Genomic DNA, 22,398 nt, shown 5'->3' with positions numbered 1-22,398 from the left:
TATACGTCTTACAAGTACACTTGGTACAATCAAAAACCTGGTAATAAATTGTTCAAACGAGGCCTTTGAAAATAGTGAAATTGGTTACTATTGGAGTGTCAAAAACTCGTTTGAAGTACTTGATAAATTGCATGGATATATATTTATGATTTTGAATCTGCTTAAAGTTTTGATTTTTCTAACCTATATACTACATTGCCTCACATTCTCCTTAAAAAAAATAAACCACACACCCAATTAAATGGGTAAAAAGTCAGAATGCGAATGCATCTGTTCAAACTCCTTTTAGGTCATTTTTAGTAGCAATAAACACACGAACTACGTCAATTTGACGTGCTTTGATACTATATCTGCCCTTGAACTTTTACCAGATAACATATTTGTTCGCTTTTGAGATTCCATATATCGTCAGAATATCGAGATTCCAATGGGGACTAACTGTGCACCACTTATTGCGGAGCTATTTTTGTAATGATATGAGTTACAATTGATGACTTAAATCAGCAAAGACCCATCTAAACAAGATATGATACAAAAATTTAATAATCCTTTTAGATATTTGGATAATATATTGGCTCTCAATAATGACAACGTCAGTAAGAATACTAAAGACATTTATCCTGTTGAACTTATTATGAATAAATCTAGAATTATCAATGACTACTACCCTTTCCTCGATCTTGATATCTATATCATTAACGGGAAGCTTAATAAAAAAAATTATGACAAAAGCGATCGATTTTTCATTTCCTGTTAATTATCCTTTTAAGATTGTGACGCTCCCTTATCACCATCTTATTGTGTTTATGTATCTAAACTTGTACGATTCGCTTGTGTATGTAACAACGTTTTGAAATTTAACGAGAGAAATTCATGTAGTAACTGAAAAATAATTACACCAGGGTTTTCGATATCACAAACTAGTCAAAATATTTATTAAATGTTATCATCGGTACAAGGACATCATTCGTAAATATACCTCAACATACGGACTTCTTATACGTTCTGGAATTGCACATCCAATGTTTTATAGTAATATTCTTTATAAAGAACAAAAATGTCAGTATTCACCTCAGAAGCTAACCAAACCTTTAAATAGACGTATTATGAAGGGATATAGTTATGATAATGTTGTCAGATCATTAAGTATTGCATATTTTGGCTTTAATATTGATTCACTTATATGGTCTTTGCATCGAAACTAAACACATTTATTTAAAAACCAGTTGTTGGCATGACACGGGTTATGTTCTTCTCATGTATTTTATGATGATATGATACTAAACTCCTAACTTCAGGAATAGTGTCTGATATTCATATGATTAAGACATAATCTTTCAATCAGTTTAATGAGGTATGGAGCTGGCAAGTCAGTTAACTGCTATAGTACGGTGATCAGACCCAATATTTTTAAAATTTAATCGTCAAACATACTATATGGCTATATCATATATCATTGGATTCGGAAAAATGAGTACTTTTGGAATATCGATGTCGTCAAAAAGAAATGTGGTAACAGTTTTGCATAAATTAAGGTCAAAGATCAACATACTGTTTTCTTTTTTTCTTTCTGTATCTTAACAATTGAAAGATATTAGCAACATTTTGTGTTAAATTTCAAATCAATTGAAAATGAATTATCTCGAAAATGTAAAAAAAAAGGAACATATTACTTAGTAATCGGTTAATTCTGAAAATTGGTGTTTTTCAACACTTGTTCTATTATACAAGATCAATACAAATTCCGTTAAAGTTACATTAGTTACCTTGCCGGGTGACATTCAACCTCAGCAATAAAAGATAAATGTTGTTTTCAAGTAAAGCCTTCTATCCTGAATGTTTATTTTGAAAAAGCTCATGCATGTAATTCTTTGCAACCAAAAACCACTAATTAGCTCGAAGAACATTAAAAAATCCAACCAAAATGATCAGAAAACAGATTTCATCCAAGAGTATCTTCTGATTCATTTGTCAAGGAATTTCTACATAATTCTTACCCTTGAAAGGAGCAATGATACATTTCATTCTCAATTTTATGTAAGGTTTTGTTGTGAACAAACACTTTTCACATGAAGATTTTCCCTAACATGAACACAAAAAATCCTGCAAGAATTCTGCTGACATATGCCCTTTAAAATAAACGGGGTGTAATGAAATAATTAATTTTCGCCAACCGTATTCTTAAGGTGACGAAACAGGGGGTTTAGTAATGTTTTATGCGGTCAAAATTTCCGCTACACAGAGAGGTAACCTGACTAAGCATACTTTTTTACTGGTGTCAAGCTTGACGCGAATTTTATTAATATCGTGATGGAATAATTTAAAGAGATCATTCCTCAGATCATACATCTTCGAAACTAAATTCTTACACAAACAAGGGCTTCATTTTCGTCAGTACTCCCAAAACTCTGTAACTACAATAGTTGTGTGTGTCCTTTCAAGTCTTTTGTAAAAACAATTCAAACGAGAAAACTAACGGCCTCATTTATATAAAAAAAAATGAACGAAAAACAAATATGTAACACATAAACAAACGACAACCATTGACTTTCAGGCGCCTGACTTGGGACAGGCACATACATAAATAATGTGGCGGGGTTAAACATATTAGCGGGATCCCAAACATTCCATCTAACCTGGGACAGTGGTATAACAGTACAATATAAGAACGAACTATAAAAATCAGTTGAAAAAGGCTTAATTCATCAGATGGACAAACATACAATTGGACGTAGCCGGGTACTTGTACATCCAAACAACAAAAAGACACTAGGAACAGATCTGAGAGTACTCGCAGTTATCTGACAGCTAGTTCAAAGCCACCAACAACTAATAAATCATTCATGTAAGACTAAACTAGCAATCTGTACACATCCAACTGCGCCTACAACTCGCATGCATGTGTCATTTGTTTGCAGTAGTGAACACACAGAACAATCACACTCGTATCAGAGGTCCTTAGGATTATTCTGTCGCTCTTTCCCTTTTCTGTTAACTTCATGTCAAAGTATAAGGCATTAATTATCATACGAGTATTGGCCCTTGGTGAGTGCTAAGCAAGTTACAACAGTCATTAACACTATTGTCTGAAATACCTTCGACAATTTCGGATTTACAAATGTTCCAGCTGAGTAAAGCTCACTATAAGGTGGAATTATAGGGGATTTGTCATAGTTTTAAAAAAGAAAAACTACCAAAGAAATTAGGGAGAACCTATTGGTTTTCTTTAACAGAAAGAAACTTCTTCCAGTCAGTATCCTTCTCCCTTAAATAATCTGATACACTTTGGTTGAAGGTGTACTCTTTGTGCGGCTTTCCTTTTCAACAGACAACTTTATTGAGCTTTTCATGTCGTAGCGGTATAAATATGTCTGCTACTGTGTGCGCTAGCGAAAAGAATTGGGTCATATTTTTATAATAGTCACCTGCAAGGTCACCATTTTTTAGCTTTTTTGTTATCATCAATACATTTAAGCAATGCCATACCACCTCTCAGGTAGGGAAAGTGCACACGAGGCATCCGAATTGAATTGGTTCACCAAATCAGGTTCAACAAACGAACCATACTCTACAACACATTGCTGGCAGATTCCAACATTTAGTCTTTCAACAGAACTTAAGAAGCAACGTTTACTCTTTACAGTAAAGGAGATGACTGATTCAGTACTTATTCTCGGTCATACGATACAGTTTTCAAAATTAAAAGCCATGTGTTGCCTTGTTTAACTACTAGAACCTAATCGTAAAGGACTTCCTAGTTCAAACATTTTCCAGATAACTACATGTCCAAATTCAGACTTGGTTTTTAATTTTTGAAATGTATAAAAAGAAAAAAAAACCCATATCAAATAAACATACGAAAATATGAAATCTATTAAAAAGACATAAAAAAACACGATAACCAACACGAAATGGGACCATAAACTATCCAAAAAAAATCGAATTGAACAAATGTTAGCAATGATAAATCGTTGTGATACAAAATATCATTTATAGATTAAAATAATAGTATCGGTCCGGTTCAATTTTTTTTAAAAGTCGAATTTCAAGAGGAAAACCTGTATCTTCAATTTGTAGTGTATATTTTGTTTCAATGCACAGTTGAAAGAATGCTTCTGAGATAAATGATTTTGAAAGTGTTGTTCAATAAAGGTTTGAAATACCATATAAATGTTGTTTATTTTACATTTTGCGTAAAAATAAATGATGAAAATGAATTGAAACGTACTCTATTAAATGCAAAATATTCGTAGTATTCAATTTTTACAAAAACTCCTCAATAACGGATTAATTTTGCTAAACTTTGTTTGAAATTGTTAAAATAATGTGTTACAACAATGTATATGATAACAAAAAGAATATCCCGAATGTTCTTTTAGAATGTAGGCCAAACATCTTTTGAAAGTATTTTTTTCTTTAAAGTAAGGGAACGAACTTCAAAGACCATTTTACAAAAATTGCACCGTACAATTTTTTGACGACAAGCCAAAATGTGAAGTGTAACCTTTGAACTACCAATTCTGTGATTTACAGCCGTATAGTCAGAATGACGATTAAACTCCTTAAATAAGCGACTTTTCCTTACTTGGTCACCGTACTACTAGTAGTCTGTTGTTATTTATGTATTATTGTCATTTTGTTTATTTTCTTTTTGTACATCTTCTGACATCGGAATCGGACTTCTCTTTAACTGAATTTTAATGTGCGTTTTGTTATGCATTTACTTTTTACATTGGCTAGAGGTATAGGGGAGGGTTGAGATTTCATAAACATGAATAATCCCACCACATTTTTGCGCCTGTTCCAAGTCAGGATTCTCTGGCCTTTTTTTAGTCTTGTATTATTTTTTATTTTATTCTCTTGTATTATTTTTAATTTTATTTTCTTGTGTATAATTTGGAGTTTAGTATGACGTTCATAATCACTCAACTGGTGTATATAACTGTGTAGGGGCCAGCTGAAGAACGCCTCCGGGTGCGGGAATTTCTCGCTGCATTTAAGACCTATTGGTGACTTTCTGTTGTTGTCTGTTTAATGGTCGAGTTGTTGTCTCTTTGACAAATTCCGCATTTCCATTCTCAATTTTAAAGAAGTATGACTTATTGAGACTCGCCTCCACACTTTTGGTGTAGCGTAATGTATCAATTAAACAAATCCTTATTGTGGATCTTAATTTTCTAGTCATTTTGTAATATAAAAATATCTCTCATTGGAAATACAAAATTACATGTTATTGGAAATGTAAAATTCCGTTCTTGCATATTCTGTGACAGATATAAAAAATATGAAAATTTTGGATTACAATTTGGATATCGCTATCATTGACCATTGTCATTTATCTATTTTTCTACTCTAGATATAACCTTTCGCTTTTTATTCTAAAAAAATCAGATTTTAGTTAATTCTTCATTAAAAATTAAACTGCTAAATGATTATTTCATGTATTTATATCAAATGATTACTTGAAATGAAATAATAAATTTTAATATTTTTAGTATTGTCTATCAAACTATTTATTGTAGCATTTAATGCTTGTCAAATTAAATGGAAAATTTTAAAAGAACATTCATGCCAAAGGAAGCATAAAATTTGATTGAACGCAACAATAGCTTTAAATAATAATGAAATTTAAAGTGAATATCAAATGGGATTTTAAATATATGTTAGTGTAAGTTAACTATGGACTATTCCCTATACATTTATAAGTAAGACAAAACACGTACAGATATATACTAAAAAGCATAGAAAATGACAGAGAACAACGAAGTAGAAGTCAATAAGCACAATACGTGTTGGCTTCCGCTGGTTTTGTTTTTTCTTATAGGCGGTTTCATTGGTCTTCAATCATATGGATTGGCAAACCTTTATCCAACCATTGATGGGAATATGTCGCGCTTATGTGTTGTTGTTCCAGACAGAGATCCTTGTTCAGAAGTTTCTACTAATGATGGAGCAGAGGACGACTCAGGTAAATCAAAACGTATATAGACAATAACAATCAAAACCAAGGAGTAAACAAAGACTCACAAAACCAAAGGACATTTACATCAACAGTTATAAATAATAAGAAACAACACGAACTCCACTAAAAACCGGCAGTGACATCAGATGCTCCGGAAGGGTAAGCATTTCCTGCACCGTACACGGCACCCGTCGTGTTATTTCTTTGTTAGTTCGGTAATGATGCAGGTAATAATGACTGAGGAAGAATATCAGATATGATTTCTGACACATTTTTTGTCATAATTGCCAATCAGCTCATGATGGCGACCGTTAAATTACTTGTCATGAGTGATGACCTTACTTTGATTGATTCATAGCCCTGTCATAGTAACTTTTGAGAAAGTAGTGTTCCTCGTTCAACAAAATCAACGTACTTTGAGCTAGTTCTAAAGTAACGTATCAATTGAGACACATATACCTCATGGGATGTTGCTACAAAGAAATGGAAAAATTACTATAGGAAAATTAAAATCATCGCATTTGTCATAAATTTTGGTAGTAAACCTACCATCAGTAGTCATTTCGAGAAAAAGGTCTATATATGAAGCAGATTTATATGTGTCGGTAGTATCTGTAATACCAAGTTCACTTGGATATATCAAATGTAAGTGATCACTGAATCTATTATTATTTAGAGACAGTACATCATCAATATACCGAAAGGTTAAATTAAAAGAATGAGTGAATTTCTTTCCTCCTTTCTGTACTAGTCCTTTGATATTAAGGTTAATAAAATACACATGATAATTGAAGCAATTCAAGGACTGTAATTGGTATCTTTATCGATAGCGACTACATTTCATTTCTAAATATTAGAATGATGAAATGTGGTATGATTGCCAATAATCCAGCTATTCACCAAAATTCGAAAAGAAGTAAATACAAGCTTTTATAAGCAAATTCTTAAGACCTTTGAAAATTTAGATTTCCTAAATATATCATGGTTTTAAATAGCTTATCCATGTAATCGGAAAGCTTAAATTGTCTACTTTTGGTTTGTAACGTAAACATGTTTTAATATAAAAGTGATTATGCTGTAAATGTTACAAATATATTATTTGTAAACAGAGGCATATTGCTATTATTATATATATATATATTTATATAATTGCAGAACTCGCTTACAATACATTCTGTGTGATGCAAATTGTTTCCCTAATTATACAGATTTCTGCTTTGGTTGCATTGTGTAGCCGAATTTTATGCTGTGCAAAGCACATTTGTGTAAAATACTGCTATGATTCCTGGAATTCAGCTTGTTCGAAATGCGGATTGAATTGGATTGCACTTGAAGCAATTTCAGGTTTGTATACATATAAATTGCTGATTGGTAACAACAAAAAATTAAACTAAGTCTTTAGTTGTTTTGCATCATGTGATCACTTTGATATTTTGAGATTTGTACAGTATCATTTCTTGACTGATCTGTTAGAATCTTGATGCAGCGATGAACATCCTTGGATTTCAAATGTTTGGCTTTGGGCGTTCATGATGTAGGCAAATCTAGAAAAGCGAATCAGAAATGATGAAACGAGTTTTTTGTTTTGTACTTATCTGTTTGGAACATTGTGGTTCCATAGTAATTTTCCGAAGTCAAGGACTCATGGACTAATCTCAGCAAAATATCTGAGCATGCTTGTATAAAATTAATAGAATCTTACAGGTAGTCAAATATAAGCTGTTTCTAATCTAGAGAAGGAAGAATTAATCGAGGGAGAAGGGGCATTAAGGCCTGGTTTTGGAAAATGAAATGTTTAATAACTTTTTCAAATTGGCACATAATGTTAAGAAATGTATAGGGTCAAGCAATATAAATGAAAAAAACATGAAGATTTTTATGTGATGACGTCACAACCACGTCATAATATGAAAAATACAGAACTTATGCAGTTTTCTATCTTTATTTATGTTGTGGAAACATCGTGGGCAGCCAAGAAACAGTAAAATAATTTAACAGAAGCTTTATTATAATTATTGACAAAATCTATATATAATATATAAATATGTTTCTTGGGTGCGCACATATTTTTCAATCTAAAATATACTTAAAAATTTAATGAAAACAAGGAAAATAATGAAATTTTTCAAAATATGCAAATTCAGTTCATGACTTGTTACCACGGTAAATTGTTCAAAGTCCAAAATTGTTTTCTAATTTCTTAATACCTGGTAACCTAGATATTTTTCAGTAATTTAAAAGTATGTAACTATCAAATTTGCAGTAATATTTTGCCTCATCTCCGTTTGCGCTCAATGTCACAAGCTTTATGTCATAAACAGCGTCAACATTGGTCATTTGCATAACTGGGCCAGTAGTTGCTTTCATTGAGTACAGTCCTTGGTTGGTGTAAACTTCCCACTCACACCATACACCATTACACCACACACTATACACCATTACACCACACACCTTGTACCATTACACCATACACGTTACATCTTTGCACCATACACCTTACAAATTACACCATACACCATTCCCCATTCTATCTACACCATCCGAAATTACCCATAATGCAATTAAATTTCAAATACATTGTATTAAGATTATTTTTATTGTTTATGTTTACAATCCGAAAAAAATAAAATAAAAAGAAGTTCGTTTTCAACCAATGAAATGTTGTACACCGTTAATTAACACCATTCCTGATCGCACGTTACATAATCACACCATTTCTCATACACCATTACACCATTCCCCTTTGTACACCATACACCATAGCACCATACACCATAGCACCATACACCTTACACCATTGCACCATATGCCATACACCATTACACCATATACGTTTTTGTGGGAAGTTTACACCGTCCAAGGGCTGTACGTGGTAGCCAAGACATGCATTTACTAAAATAAATTCATATAATCAGTTTTTATAGGATATACTCATTAGTGGATTACTTATTTCATAACAGACACCGTGGATAATCTACAGAATTAAATGTTCCACTAGGAACTACAACTAAACTACGGGAAAGTGGTATACAACATAAAAGAAATCATAGCGGCTTAACTCGTTTATTCTAGCAACTGATTAATTAACCTTTGTTTACTCTTGTAAACTGGAAGAAAAAATAAATCCATTTTATAAAAATATATACGGAAAAACAGCAAATATTTTTTTGCAAGATTTCCTTCTAGATATTACCTTTTCATCTTGAACAATCTTTTGTCAAAAGCTTCCTAACTTTTTAAACTCTAGGATAGTTTTAGCACTACTTTTTGGAATTTTTGGGTCCTCAATGCTTTTCAACTTTTTACTTGTTTGGCTTTATAACTATTTTGATCTTAGCGCCACTGATGAGTCGTATGTAGACGAAGCGCGCGTCTGTCGTATTCAATTATAATCCTGGTACTTTATTCATAAGTAAAATGTGGGAAAACAGATTTTTTTTTACAAAAGTTACTGCTGGATTCTATCTGATGATCAAATAACCAGTTTCCGTCCAAGTTTGGCTATATAGTCAAGGTAAGTCATCGTCATTATACATCACCTTTTCTGCATGATGTCTCTATTAATGACTTGCTGCCATTTATACAAAAGTCGTTAGGTATTCATCACATTCGCACCAAACTTAATTAATTACCCCTTTCAAAACTTCATTATCTGTTCAAAAGAGGGACGAAAGACACCAAAGGGACAGTCAAACTCGTAAATCTAAAACAAACTGACAACGCCATGGCTAAAAATGAAAAAGACAAACAGAAAAACAATAGTACACATGACACAACATAGAAAACTAAAGAATAAACAACACGAACCCCACCAAAAACTAGGGGTGATCTCAGGTGCTCCGGAAGGGTAAGCAGATCCTGCTCCACATGCGGCACCCGTCGTGTTGCTTATGTGATTACAAATCCGGTAAATAGTCTAATTCGGTAGGTCAAATTCATGAAAGGGAAGGGGATTGTAGTTACGACGTAAGGAACATATCCGATATCATTTGTGAAACGGTTATTCCATAACGGTCAACCAACTCGTGATGGCGTCCGTAAAATTTACGAAGGGATGATTTCAACTTCACCATTTGGAACTCTTTTATGTTTGCAAATACAAATGTTACAAACCCTCATTTAAACCAATACAAACTTGAAGCTATAATTTCGGATATTGCAAGTCACACACTTTTCAAGCCAATCTGCATTGGAAAAGATGAAAAAGAGAAAAGATTTTCCCTAATCTTTCCTTTGCCAACAAAGGTCTCGATGGCGTCAACTTAGGCAATATCCTTCATCATAAATTAGTTCAATCGAAAATACCTCCTTGTTTTAAAGACTAGTCTGTACCAATCATTTCTTATACCTATACCAAACCTATTGCAACTAAAATTGTCAATTACAAACACGTTTTGCAGGATCTCGATATTGACGACTTCAAGTCTAAACCTCCTGATTGCACTTGTGCTAGTTCCCAATTCACATATAATCCTGCTGGCCACGTTATTACCGGTGACCCCAACATTGTTAATAACACTTCTCTGCGAAATGAGTTATATAAAGGTCCGAAATTTCGTAAGCCTAAATCCATCAATTGGAAATACAACTTTAAAATTTTGATGGATTCAGTCGAGGATTCAGGCAGTGAGGTCGTTGATACAGAATTAAGAAACTGAATGGGTCTATCAATACCCATGCTACGTCAACCTGTAAAGACCCAAACGTTGCAAAAACACTTATCCTACATCCATGACAAATATGTTGTTGTCCCCGCTGATAAAACCCCAAACAACATCGTTTTTGTATGAAAACCCATTACATTAACTGCTTGATAAACGAATTAGGTATTGACAATTCACTTGGAAACTCAACATATACACTCACGACACTTACCAAAGAGGAAATCCTGGATAATCATAGGTCTGTTCTATGTTCCTTTGGAATTTAAACCAAAGATGAAGAACTGGATCTTCCATCACTGTATTGGAAACCTAAACTACATAAGTGTCCTTACATACAACGGTATATTGATGGGTCTTCCAACCTCTTTCTAAACTATTTACATCTATTTTATTAGCAATCAAAGACGGGCTTCAAAGTTATTGAAACTGCCTATTTTTGAGGTGGCGTGAATCAGATGTGGATACTTAAAAATTCCAAAGATCTTTTAGAGTACATACAATCTAACTCTCTTTCATATTGTAACAGTATTAAAACATTTCACCTTTCTTCTCTTTACACAAGTATTCCACATTCCACACTTAAAGACAAATTGAAAGAGTTGGTATTGTTTTGCTTCATAAAAAAGAATACCAACGTAGATACAAGTTTCTTGTCTTAAGGGGGGGGGGGCTAAATCCTACTTTGTAAAGGATAACTCTGATTCAAACAAAAAATTCTCTGAAACTGATATTATCAAGATGCTTGATTTCTTGATTAACAACATATTTGGTACGTTCGGAGGACGTGTTTTTCAACAGACTGTTGGCATTCCAATGGGAACAAACTGTGCCCCTCTACTTGCCGACTTGTTTCTTTATTATTATGAGGCAGACTTCATGCAGGAACTTCTTAGGAAGAAAGACAAGAAGTTAGCAATATCCTTTAACTCTACTTTCCACTATATAGAGGATGTTCTTTCACTAAGTAATTCAAAATTTGGTGACTATGTGGAACGTATCTATCCCATGGAACTAGAGATAAAGGATACTACAGATACAATTAAGTCGGCCTCATATATTGACTTTCATCTAGAAATTGACAATGAGGGTCGGTTGAACACAAAACTTTACGACAAAAGAGATTATTTCAGCTTTCCTATTGTGAACTTTCCATTTCTAAGTAGCAACATTCCAGCAGCACCTGCATACGGGGTATATATCTCCCAATTGATACGATATGCCCGTGCTTGCATTTCCTATCATGATTTTCTTGACAGAGGGTTGCTGCTCACAAGGAAGCTATTAAATCAAGAGTTCCAAATGGTGAAGTTGAAATCATCCCTTCGTAAATTTTACGGACGCCATCACGAGTTGGTTGACCGTTATGGAATAACCGTTTCACAAATAATATCGGATATGTTCCTTACGTCGGAACTACAATCCCACCCCCTGTCATGAATGTGACCTACCGATTTAGACTACTTACCGGATTTGTTATCACATAAACAACACGATGGTTTCTACATGTGGAGCAGGATTTGCATACCCTTCCGGAGTACCTGAGATCACCCCTAGTTTTTGGTGGGGTTCGTTTTGTTTATTCTTTAGTTTTTTATGTTGGGTCATGTGTACTATTGTTTGTCTGTTTGTCTTTTTTTTTAGCCTTGGCGTTGTCAGTTTATTTTAGATTTATGAGTTTGACTGTCCCTTTGGTATCTTTCGTCTCACTTTCAAAAAAGTTATTAAAATTACAAAAACTTTAATCAGAGAAACAATATTTGTTGACGACGACGACGGAATGTAGGATCGCTATGTCTCGCTTTTGCGAAATCTGTCGCAGGCTCTACAAAAAGGGTAAGATCGCAGATCAAATTTTATTCGTTTATAGTGTATTAATTTACGTTTTTTGATGGAGTTAAGCCTGCGAATTGATATTTTATCGTGTTTTTTTTTTATGTTGTGATGATATGCTATTTTAACAGAAAAGTAGGGAGTAGCGCGCACATTATTTATTTGTAACCCATATATTAAACCTGCGAGTTATGAATATCTAACATATATTTTACATCCTATTTCGATAAAGAAACTGCAAAAATTTCAAATCACTTTCAATATTCCATAATAGCAATCTGCAAACCACTTATACGTCTACATATTAGAAGTTATTCAGGAACGGAAAATTGGCAGTTGAAAAACTCAACTGTCGCTATTGTCACAAAATACAGACATCACTTGATTAGCAGCAGCGTTTAATGATTTAAAATGTTGATAAAAAATGGAAAACAACACGTTTTATAATTTATTGCGTCCGAAGCGCTTTTCTGGATTTACCTTCATCAGGAACGCTCAAAGCCAAACATTTGAAATCCGAAGATGTATAAGTACCGAGAATCGTTGATAAATTATGTTAAATAAAAACCATTCATTGCCAGTTACATATTTTCAATGATGTTTAGATAAATGTTTAACATTTTTAGCCTCTTTCCATATTAATTAGGTTGTCGTGTAATTCCTAGTCAGGAATGTCACAATAAATGTATTAACACTGTCACTTATTCATGTAAATCAACTTTCAAATATCAAGTAATGGAACACATACAAACCTCATAATCAAAACACAATATCTAAGCAATATTTCCCTTGATGAATAATAGAAATCAAAATATATTACTTTAAGTCTACATTTTCAAATCGGATATTGTGATGCTATACTATTGTTTCAGAAAAGGGAGAAGGTTTGGTATCATTAAAACGTTTAATCCCGCTGCAAATGTTTGCACCTGTCATAAGTCAGGAATCTGATGCACAGTAGTTGTTGTTTGTTTATGTTATCTCTGCGTGTTTCTCGTTTCTCGTTTTTTATATAGATTAGACCGTTGGGTTTCCCATTTGAATGGTTTTATACTAGTAATTTTGGGGTCCTTTATAGCTTGTTGTTCGGTGGGAGCCAAGGCTCTGTGTTGAAAGCCGTACATTGACCTATAATGGTTTACTTTTATAAATTTTATTTGGATGGAGAGTTGTCTCATTGGCACTCACACCACAACTTCCTATATCTAAGTCCATACAAAATGTCAAAATCAATCGCTATCATTCAACGGAACGAGTGAAAAATAAATGTTCAGACTTCTTATTTGTAGATAACAATATGCATTGATTATATCATGAATCCATGATACTCAGGTATAATTCATAGAATCGAATCTTATTTCCACTTGAATTTAATTTTAGGTATTTTGTCAATAATCTCTGCAATCATATTAGCAGCTTCGCCATTATCAGCGGAGGATATAAGACAGATCAATGGATTTGTACCATGTGTTATAACTGGCGTTTTCGGGATTGTGAAAGTATGTAGTGTTTGAGTTACAATGCATTATCTTATGTTCGTTAAAAAGATAATGTGTGCTCTTAGGGACATGGTATATTTTTAACGACCTTTCTCTTATCCATTGTCTTTCGTAATTAAACTTCGAATGTGAATACTTTTCTTAGTAAAGCAATATCGATGGTGATCTCAAATAACCACTAAATTATCTTGTTGCACCATTAAATGTTGGAATCACAAAGTTCATTATAGACGAACCCTTTTAAAAAAAGTCTGAAATCATAGTATAAGGAATATGCTTAACAAGTATATATTTTTGACAACTAAAAGCACATTTTAACTTGTTGTTTTATAATACATAATCTTACTAAACTTTTTTTAATTTACTTTTTGTATTACACTCAAAATGTGTAATGAGTAAGTACAAATATGTTTAGTTTCAGATTAAATTGCAATAATCTTGCATAACAGATTGAGATTTGTGTCCGGACACATGGGCAAGGTATATGTTGTCATTGGCTTTGAACTTGTTTAGGCTTAGTCCACGTCCACTTGTATGATTGTGCATCTTAGGAGTTACGCCTTTTTCAACTGATTGTTATAGTTCTTATGTTGTACTGTTATACCACTGTCCCAGGTTAGGGAGAGGATTGGGATCCCTCTAACATGCTTAACCCCGCCACATTATGTATGCATGTGCCTGTCCCAAGTGAAGAGCCTGTAATTCAGTGGTTGTCGTTTGATTAGGTGCTAAGTATTGTGTTTCGTTCATTCTTTATATAAAGAAGGCCGTTTGTCTTCTCGTTTGAATTGTTTTACATTGTCATATCAGGGCCTTTTATAGCTGACTATGTGTTATGGGCTTTGCTCATTGTTAAAGGCCGTACGGTGACCTATAGTTGTTTATTTCTGTGTCATTGTGGTTTCTTGTGGAGAGCTGTCTCATTGACAATCATACCGCACCTTCTTTGTTTATATTTAGTTACTGGAAGAAGTCTGATTACGGTACTGTGTGTCTTTAGTCTTTTTTAGGGTATTTTTTGTGAATTATGCCGATCTGGAGAGTCTAGGTTTTTACAACTAAGCTTTAGAGTTCGTTTTTTTATGTCCTTCAATGTTTTGCTGTTATACCTCTATCCGATATTAAAGGAAGGACAATACATTTGTAACCTCGCAACATGAAGTTCGTACCTTTCCAATATCTGTAAGTTTGTTGATACTCATTATTATGAAATAAATTAATTGCCCTATAAACATTCATGTTTCATCTATCTATAAATACCCATTTATTGCTTTACATCTGACCGACATCTATGACAAATATGTTTATTTCCGTAGACAAGACAACATATTTTTTTTGTAAATCACATTACATAAATGTCTTAATAAAGACAAAGGCGTGACAATTCATTTGAGACCTCTGAATTTACTCTAACGTCAGTACTTTACCTATGAGATAGTTCTGAATGATTATAGGTATGTTTCTATGTTGGTATTTCAACCAAAAATAAAAATCGTGATCTCACTAATCTGCACTAGATATCTAAACTACGTAAGTGTACATTTGGAAGGCGTGTTTTTAAATAAAAAATCGGAATTTCTGTGGATACCAACTGTAAATCTCTTCTTGCCGACTTATTCCTTTATTCGTTTTAGGCAAACTTCATACAGGCGTGTATCAGGACTCAGTAAGGACACAAATAAACCAACATTAAAAACTTGGCTTCCTGCTTTCTTACTCTTAATAATAAAACATTTAGTTACAATGTTGAACTCATCACTTCCATGGAACTTTGAGTTGAAGGATACCACATATACAATTAAGTTTGCCTCATAAGATTTGATATTGCCTTTTTATTGGTTTTTGATTGGAGAGTCCCTGATGAGTCTTTTGAAGACGAAAAGCGTGTCCGACGTAAACATGTCAGGTGTGGTATCTATGATCAGTTTATACATATCTTGAACTTTAGCTAGACAGTCACAATGAGTAAATGGAATGTTGAGAATAGGAAACTTGAATGAATCTCGTCTACTGTAAGAAGTCAAGACATTTAATTTCACATATTTAAATATAATGATAATGTTCTTTCCATTAACAATCCAAACTTTCCTGATTGAGTAACATTTATATATCCCCAGAACTATAATATAATGATACGACGGACACGAATTCCTCGGTCTCATTTTTAGACTTATACCTCGAATTTGACACGGTCATCTCAGTACCAAACTCTATGACAAACATAATTTTGAAATTATCAATTTCCCCCACCTTAGTAGCAATATACCAACTTCACCTTCATATGTGGTATATTTGTTTGTTTTTATTGTGATTAAGATTATAACACAATGTTTACTGCTGCACCCCTTTTTTTTGGAATTTTTTTCCTATTATTTCTGTTCGATCGTTTTTTTCCTATATTGTTGTCAATATAATGAAGCTATATGCGACTGTCATACAAGAGAGAAGTTTAGCTAGCCTTTAAAACCAGGTTTAATCCTCCATTTCCTACTTACGGAAATGCCTGTACCAAGTCAGGAATATGACCGTTGTTTTCCATTCGTTTGATGTGTTTGGGCTTATAATTTTGTCATTTGGTAGGGGATTTTCCGTTATGAATTTTCCTTTGAGTTCGGTATTTTAAGAACATTTTGTTTTACTCAAACACGATATTTCTACCTTAGAAAAGGATTTTTGATTTTTACTGTAGTCGAACAAATTTTTAGTTTTTAAAAAATATTGTAGTAAATCATTAGAAAATTTAAAAGTTTCACACTTGATTAACAGAACCAGGTTATTGTGGAAGAACTTGAAAAAACATGAAGTCGATGTTTGTGAAATCAGGCATTCAATACAAAGATAAAAATCGTCAATATTTGTTATTTTACTAATCTTTTGTTTCTATTTCAGTCGATTGGATACTGTGTATACCACAAAAAAGTCGGATTTCCCCCAAATGACGTTTTCTTGGGGAAAAATTTGAAGTACAGTAATGTCAAGTTTACTCCACATGTACAACATGACACTCATGCGGACGGGACTCCAAGACAACTAGTAACCCACACAATGCATTACTAACATTGTATTATTTTTTTTATTTTAACTGTCAAACGCTTTGTTTACAATTAGTAGGTTTTGAATGCAAATAGATTTCATATCATTTATATGTTAATAGAAGTTTATCACATCTAGCGTCAATTCATCTGCAACAGTTCTATAAAAGATAACGCATATGAAGGAATTACAACTTGATTAAATAAACTTATTATATATACAAGGATTGAAAATTTGTACGCAATACGTGCGTTACGTCTGAAAAAGACCCAGCAGTGACATTCGAATCAGAAATATTAATAAGGCAAAAGTAAGAACGTAGTTGAAGAGCATTGAGGAGCAGATATTCCTAAAAGTTTGCCGAATAAAGCTTATGTAATTTATTCCTGGAGTAGAACATTCTTAATATTTCAAAAAATCTAGGCTTTGTTTACATTTAATTCACAACTATGACCATATCAATGATAATTCATGTCATCACAGAAGTGCTGACTATTGGGCTGATGATATACAGGGAGGAAAAGATTAGTTGTACCACCTGACATTAACTTCATAGCTTTTGATACTTCTGTTGATCAACACTTTTCGTATAGAGTTAATACCAAGTAGATTTGCTCCCAGAACATTGTCATAAATACACAGATCACTCACCTACTGTTCAAACAATAAAAGTAATAGATAACGCTTAAGTTACTTTCCTCAACTAACACTGTAACTGTTTATTTTAAGTACTGATTACAATATTGAACATGTCGAATCAACCTATATAGCTATTGCGTTCGAAGTTATTTTTTGCCTACATTCTATTTTTTTAACGTTCAAAGTTTAATAACAAAGACGTGTTAAAATAGAGAGTGTTCTGTTATATCGTATTGTAAAACTGATTTGGCCCTAGTATACTTCGAAGAGAAGCTGATCAAGAACTTCCTCCAATACCTTCAAGAAACAATCTTTTCACGACACCTATCGTTAACCTTTCGAGTCTTCAAATGAGAAAAGAAATTAATCATCAAGAAAGAACACAACACTATATAACTTTCAAAAGGAAGAATATAATATGTATTATAAGGCCACATCAACTTAATGTCTTGTTCTACGGATTTTTGAACTCTAAAAATTGGGGAGAGCGATCGATTTGAAATTTTTTATAAAATAATAATTAATTTGGCTAATGTTTGAGGCCAAGCTGAAAATGTAAAGGCGAGCGATTATAATTTTTTTTTGTAAATATAAAATAATAGGTTTTGATAATATTAAAACTGAAGTTATCACTTGCACTTCGACATTTCTTTTATTAAGTGTTTACTCTGTTCACCAAGAAATAATTGAATATTAAGTTGTGGTACATGTATGTGCGCCAATCAGACAATCCCTCAATGTTATACATGACAAAAATTATAACTTCTATGAGGGGTCAATTTAAGTAATATATTTGTTTGTAAAAAACACTTTTCAGTACAAAAGGGCTCATATTTTCCCAAAGAACTATATATCTATCTTATATTAAATGGTCAAAACAAGTCCAAAAGTTTTGTATGCATTTCTAGACTCTAACATAGATCATTATCTTTTTATATTATTCAAAATAATAGTTGGACCCCTCTTCTAGAAAAGTTGTTTCAGATATGATGTATTTCTACAATTTCTGAAGTTAAATATTCTAAATTTTTCTATTTTCTTTTCTAATACAGTAAAATGACCACTTGCCTTAGTGAGGGTTGTTCCAAACCTGATTATAACAAATCCAGGTCATAGTCATAGTACGGCTTTTTACACAGAGCTTTGACCAGGCCAAACAGCAAGCTATAAGGGATGACTTAGAAGAAGTACACTTAACAAAAAAATTAATTTCATTTACCTTTGTATAATATTGATATTGCAAATGACGTTATTTTGTTTCTAAGTTGATTTTTTTCTGAAATTGTTGAGTATTTATAGCGGTATATAAATAAAGACAATAGTAGTATACCGCAGTTCAATATTCATTAATCGATAGAGAAAAAACAAATCCGGGTTACAGACAAAAACTGCGGGAAACGTATTAAATATAAGAGAACTACGATACAACAGAGACACAGCACCGAAATGTAACACACACAGAAACGAAATATAATGTAACAATGGCCATTTTCCTGACTTGATACAGGGCATTTTATGAAAAAATGGTGGGTTGAACCTGGTTTTGTGGCATACCAAACCTCCTGCTTTAATGGCAGTGTTAATTATAACATTAAAATGACAACATTATACGACAGGGTTACAATAAATAAACAGATAAATTGGAGAAACAAACGAATAATAGCCGTCAAAAGGTAACAGGTTAAAATTATTTTGATACGCCAGACGCGCGCTACGTCCACACAAAACTCTGCTCACATATAAACAGTTTGAAAGCCATAACAACTACAAAGATCGCCGAGGACTAAAAGTTCCAAAAAGCTGTGAGGTCAGGGTTATCCGCCTGGGACAAAAACCTCATTATTAACAAGAATAATATCTAGTTTTGAAAACAGTAAATTTAAGAAAAGGACAATATAATAGATATACATGATTAAACTGATGTGGTGACTAGCTATATAATAAAAACGAATACATTACAAAATCACAGCCCTGTTAGCCATAGTCAATACAACGCCTAAAGTGAGGTCACATTTAAATTTCTAATACTAATTTATATCTAATTGTAGTAGTATTTAGATAAATAACTGTATTATCTAGCTTTGTGGGTGTTTCTTCTAATCAAGCTTCAAACCAAATATATCGTGTAAATTTCGTTGATCAAAAATTAAATCTACCAAATGAACTGGATGAGTAGTTATCCCCATCACAAAACACGAAAACAACAGAACAAAATACGATTTACAACTATATAATACTTTTACTTTAATATTCGTCATTTTTTTTTTATTAGCTTTGTATTTACATTGCATTTATTGTGGATTCATTAATTTCATTTGATTCAATGCAATTTCGTAGATTTCTAGGTTACAGGGTAACCGTAACCACAAATGTAAATGTTTAATGAATTATAAATTTTCTAAAGGTATGTATGCAGATTTGGTCAAAAACCATCAAATTAAATCTTCACGAACATGGAAGTTTTTCTCAAAACACAAAAATTGGTCTCACGAAAAAAAAAATAAGTATATGTAGTCTGGGCAAATTTCGTGTTTCATCGAATGTAGAAAAATGCTATATGTAACACTCATTACTTCTGAGATGTAACCATTTTTTGTTAAAACGTTTTAAACATATATCGAACGTAAAACCATTTTGGTCATAAGAAAATGACTCTACCAAGTCAGGAATGTGACGGTTTGCTTACTATGCATTTGAAATAGCTGTTTTCAATATCTTGATGGTTCATTGACTATGAAATATTTATATAGCTTACAAGTTAAAGTGTGTGTTTGTAGGTTTGTTTAAAGTGACTGACTTCTAATAAGTCAATGGTATCTGGTATTAAAGTTGACATATCTCATTTACATGGAGATTGTTAAGCCGTATACCTCAGTCACGTTTCGTTGATTTTTAATATTTGCAAGTTATGTAACATGTTAAAGTATTACTATTTTAATTTCAAAATTTGCGTGATAAAAATTACAAAAAGGCGAGAAATATCTCTGTGATAAAGTCGTTCTATTTGAACAAGACCAGAAGTTGTTAACCTTTTGTTCATTGAATGCTCATACCATATGAAAATATATGGAGTACTTATGAAAAAAGTTTCTCCTGTGCTACATCGTGTCATGTATTCTTATTATGAAAGTTACAGAAAATCGAATATAGACATAATGCATAACAAATTGCAAAAACTACTTATATTAAAGAAAGAAATTTATCAAACCTGAATTTATCAATGAATTTTCCAAGGAAGAATGCATACTCAAACGAGAAGAGAATTGTTAATATAGAATTCACAACTATTGGTCACCGTAAAACCTTCAACAATATGCAAGACCCATTATCATTATTATTAAGCATGTGCTGGTGGACTGTTAGTCCCCTAGGGTATCCCCAGCCCAGTAGCCAGTTATTCGGTACTGGCATGAAAATACGGATTTTTGGTGTTATTAAAATTTGCTGTTAGATGTTAGAAAATATTATAGATTAAGGAATGTATCTCCCTAATGCAAAGCTCTGATTCCTTTCACGGATTTTGGCTATACTTTTTTGATCTTTTGGATTATAGCTCTTCATATTTTATATAAGCTTTGGATTTCAATTATTTTGGCCACGAGCATCACTGAAGAGACATGTTTTGTCAAAATGCGCATCTGATGCAGGCTAATTGGTACTTTCAATGTTATTACTACAACTGGGTCGATGCCTCTGCTGGTGGACTGTTAGTCCCCGAGGATATTACCAGCCCAGTAGCCAGTACTTCGGTACTGGCATGAAAATACGTTTTTTTTTTGTGTTATTAAAATTTGCTGTTACAAAATGTTAGAAATGATTATAGATAAAGGAATGTATCTCCCTCATGCAAAGCTCTGACTCCTTTCACGGATTTGGCTATAATTTTTGGACCTAGCTTTTAGATTAGAGCTCTTCATCTTTTATAAAAGCTTTGAATTTCAAATATTTTGGCCAAGAGCATCACTGAAGAGACATGTATTGTCGAAATGCGCATCTGGTGCAGGCTAATTGGTACCGTTAATGTTATTACGGTAGTCGGAGTATAACGGATGTTTCACAATACAAATTTAATGAACATTTTAGACCACCAGAACTTGGTGTGTCAATTGAAACACTTGATACATTTTACAAGATACCTAAACTAAGAAAAGTAATTTTACATAATTATGTTTCTATATCCAGGCATCGAACTTCATGTCTACTTATAATATCTTATTCGTGTTATTGTATCGTGAAATTCGACTTAAACTGTTATACAGCATAACACTTACATGATCAAAGGAAATATTTATAGTAGTAAGTTGGTGTGACCACTTGTTATCTGATCGATGTTGTTTATAAAACATAATGATACACATACTGATGTGACCTGATGCAACAAATTTGGAAGAATCAATTCTCCTGCATGAAAACAAATTGGCCGTTTTATAGGAATATTTAGGAAAGGCAAATATGTATTTATTCTTACCGTTACTCTTTAATATACGTGTTAAATAGCTGTTAACTGTCGATATCACCTCTAATTGAGAGATCTAAATACTAGTCTTGTTATTCATGTTATTTATTTCATCTTATTAAGAATATGCATTGATTTTTCGTGAATGGTGGAAATAGTGACAAGGTTAACCTTTTGCACTGACCTAAGAACTTGAAGTTAGAAAAGTTTATACCTACCTTCATTCTCTGCTTGTCTTTGAAGAAGATTGGATTCTATGTACTTAATCGGGCATCTGACCTTCTGAATTTTTCGAAAACTAAGGATTTTCTTACC

The 22,398-nt window shown here is 32.8% G+C and overlaps 1 protein-coding gene across 1 annotated transcript; it reads left to right on the top strand.

The window, feature by feature from the left end:
• Positions 1–5,654: 5,654 nt before the first annotated feature.
• On the top strand, positions 5,655–17,369 carry LOC139503463 (uncharacterized). The gene is made up of 4 exons (XM_071293239.1): positions 5,655–5,968; positions 7,118–7,306; positions 13,837–13,955; positions 16,845–17,369. Exons 1-4 carry the CDS (start codon positions 5,749–5,751, stop codon positions 17,010–17,012), a joined length of 696 nt encoding a protein of 231 aa, XP_071149340.1. The 5' UTR covers positions 5,655–5,748; the 3' UTR covers positions 17,013–17,369.
• Positions 17,370–22,398: the final 5,029 nt, after the last annotated feature.

The sequence above is a fragment of the Mytilus edulis genome, chromosome 14 (genome assembly GCF_963676685.1).
Source record: "Mytilus edulis chromosome 14, xbMytEdul2.2, whole genome shotgun sequence".
Lineage (NCBI taxonomy): Eukaryota > Metazoa > Mollusca > Bivalvia > Mytilida > Mytilidae > Mytilus > Mytilus edulis.
This window is presented reverse-complemented; position numbering and strand designations above follow the sequence as displayed.

Bases quoted from the DNA above. Each gene is read 5' to 3' on its own strand.
- LOC139503463 (XM_071293239.1), top strand. From the start codon at position 5,749: ATGACAGAGAACAACGAAGTAGAAGTCAATAAGCACAATACGTGTTGG. The intron at 5,969-7,117 runs GTAAATCAAAAC...ATATAATTGCAG, and splicing joins TGGAGCAGAGGACGACTCAG to AACTCGCTTACAATACATTC. The intron at 7,307-13,836 runs GTTTGTATACAT...ATTTAATTTTAG, and splicing joins TGCACTTGAAGCAATTTCAG to GTATTTTGTCAATAATCTCT.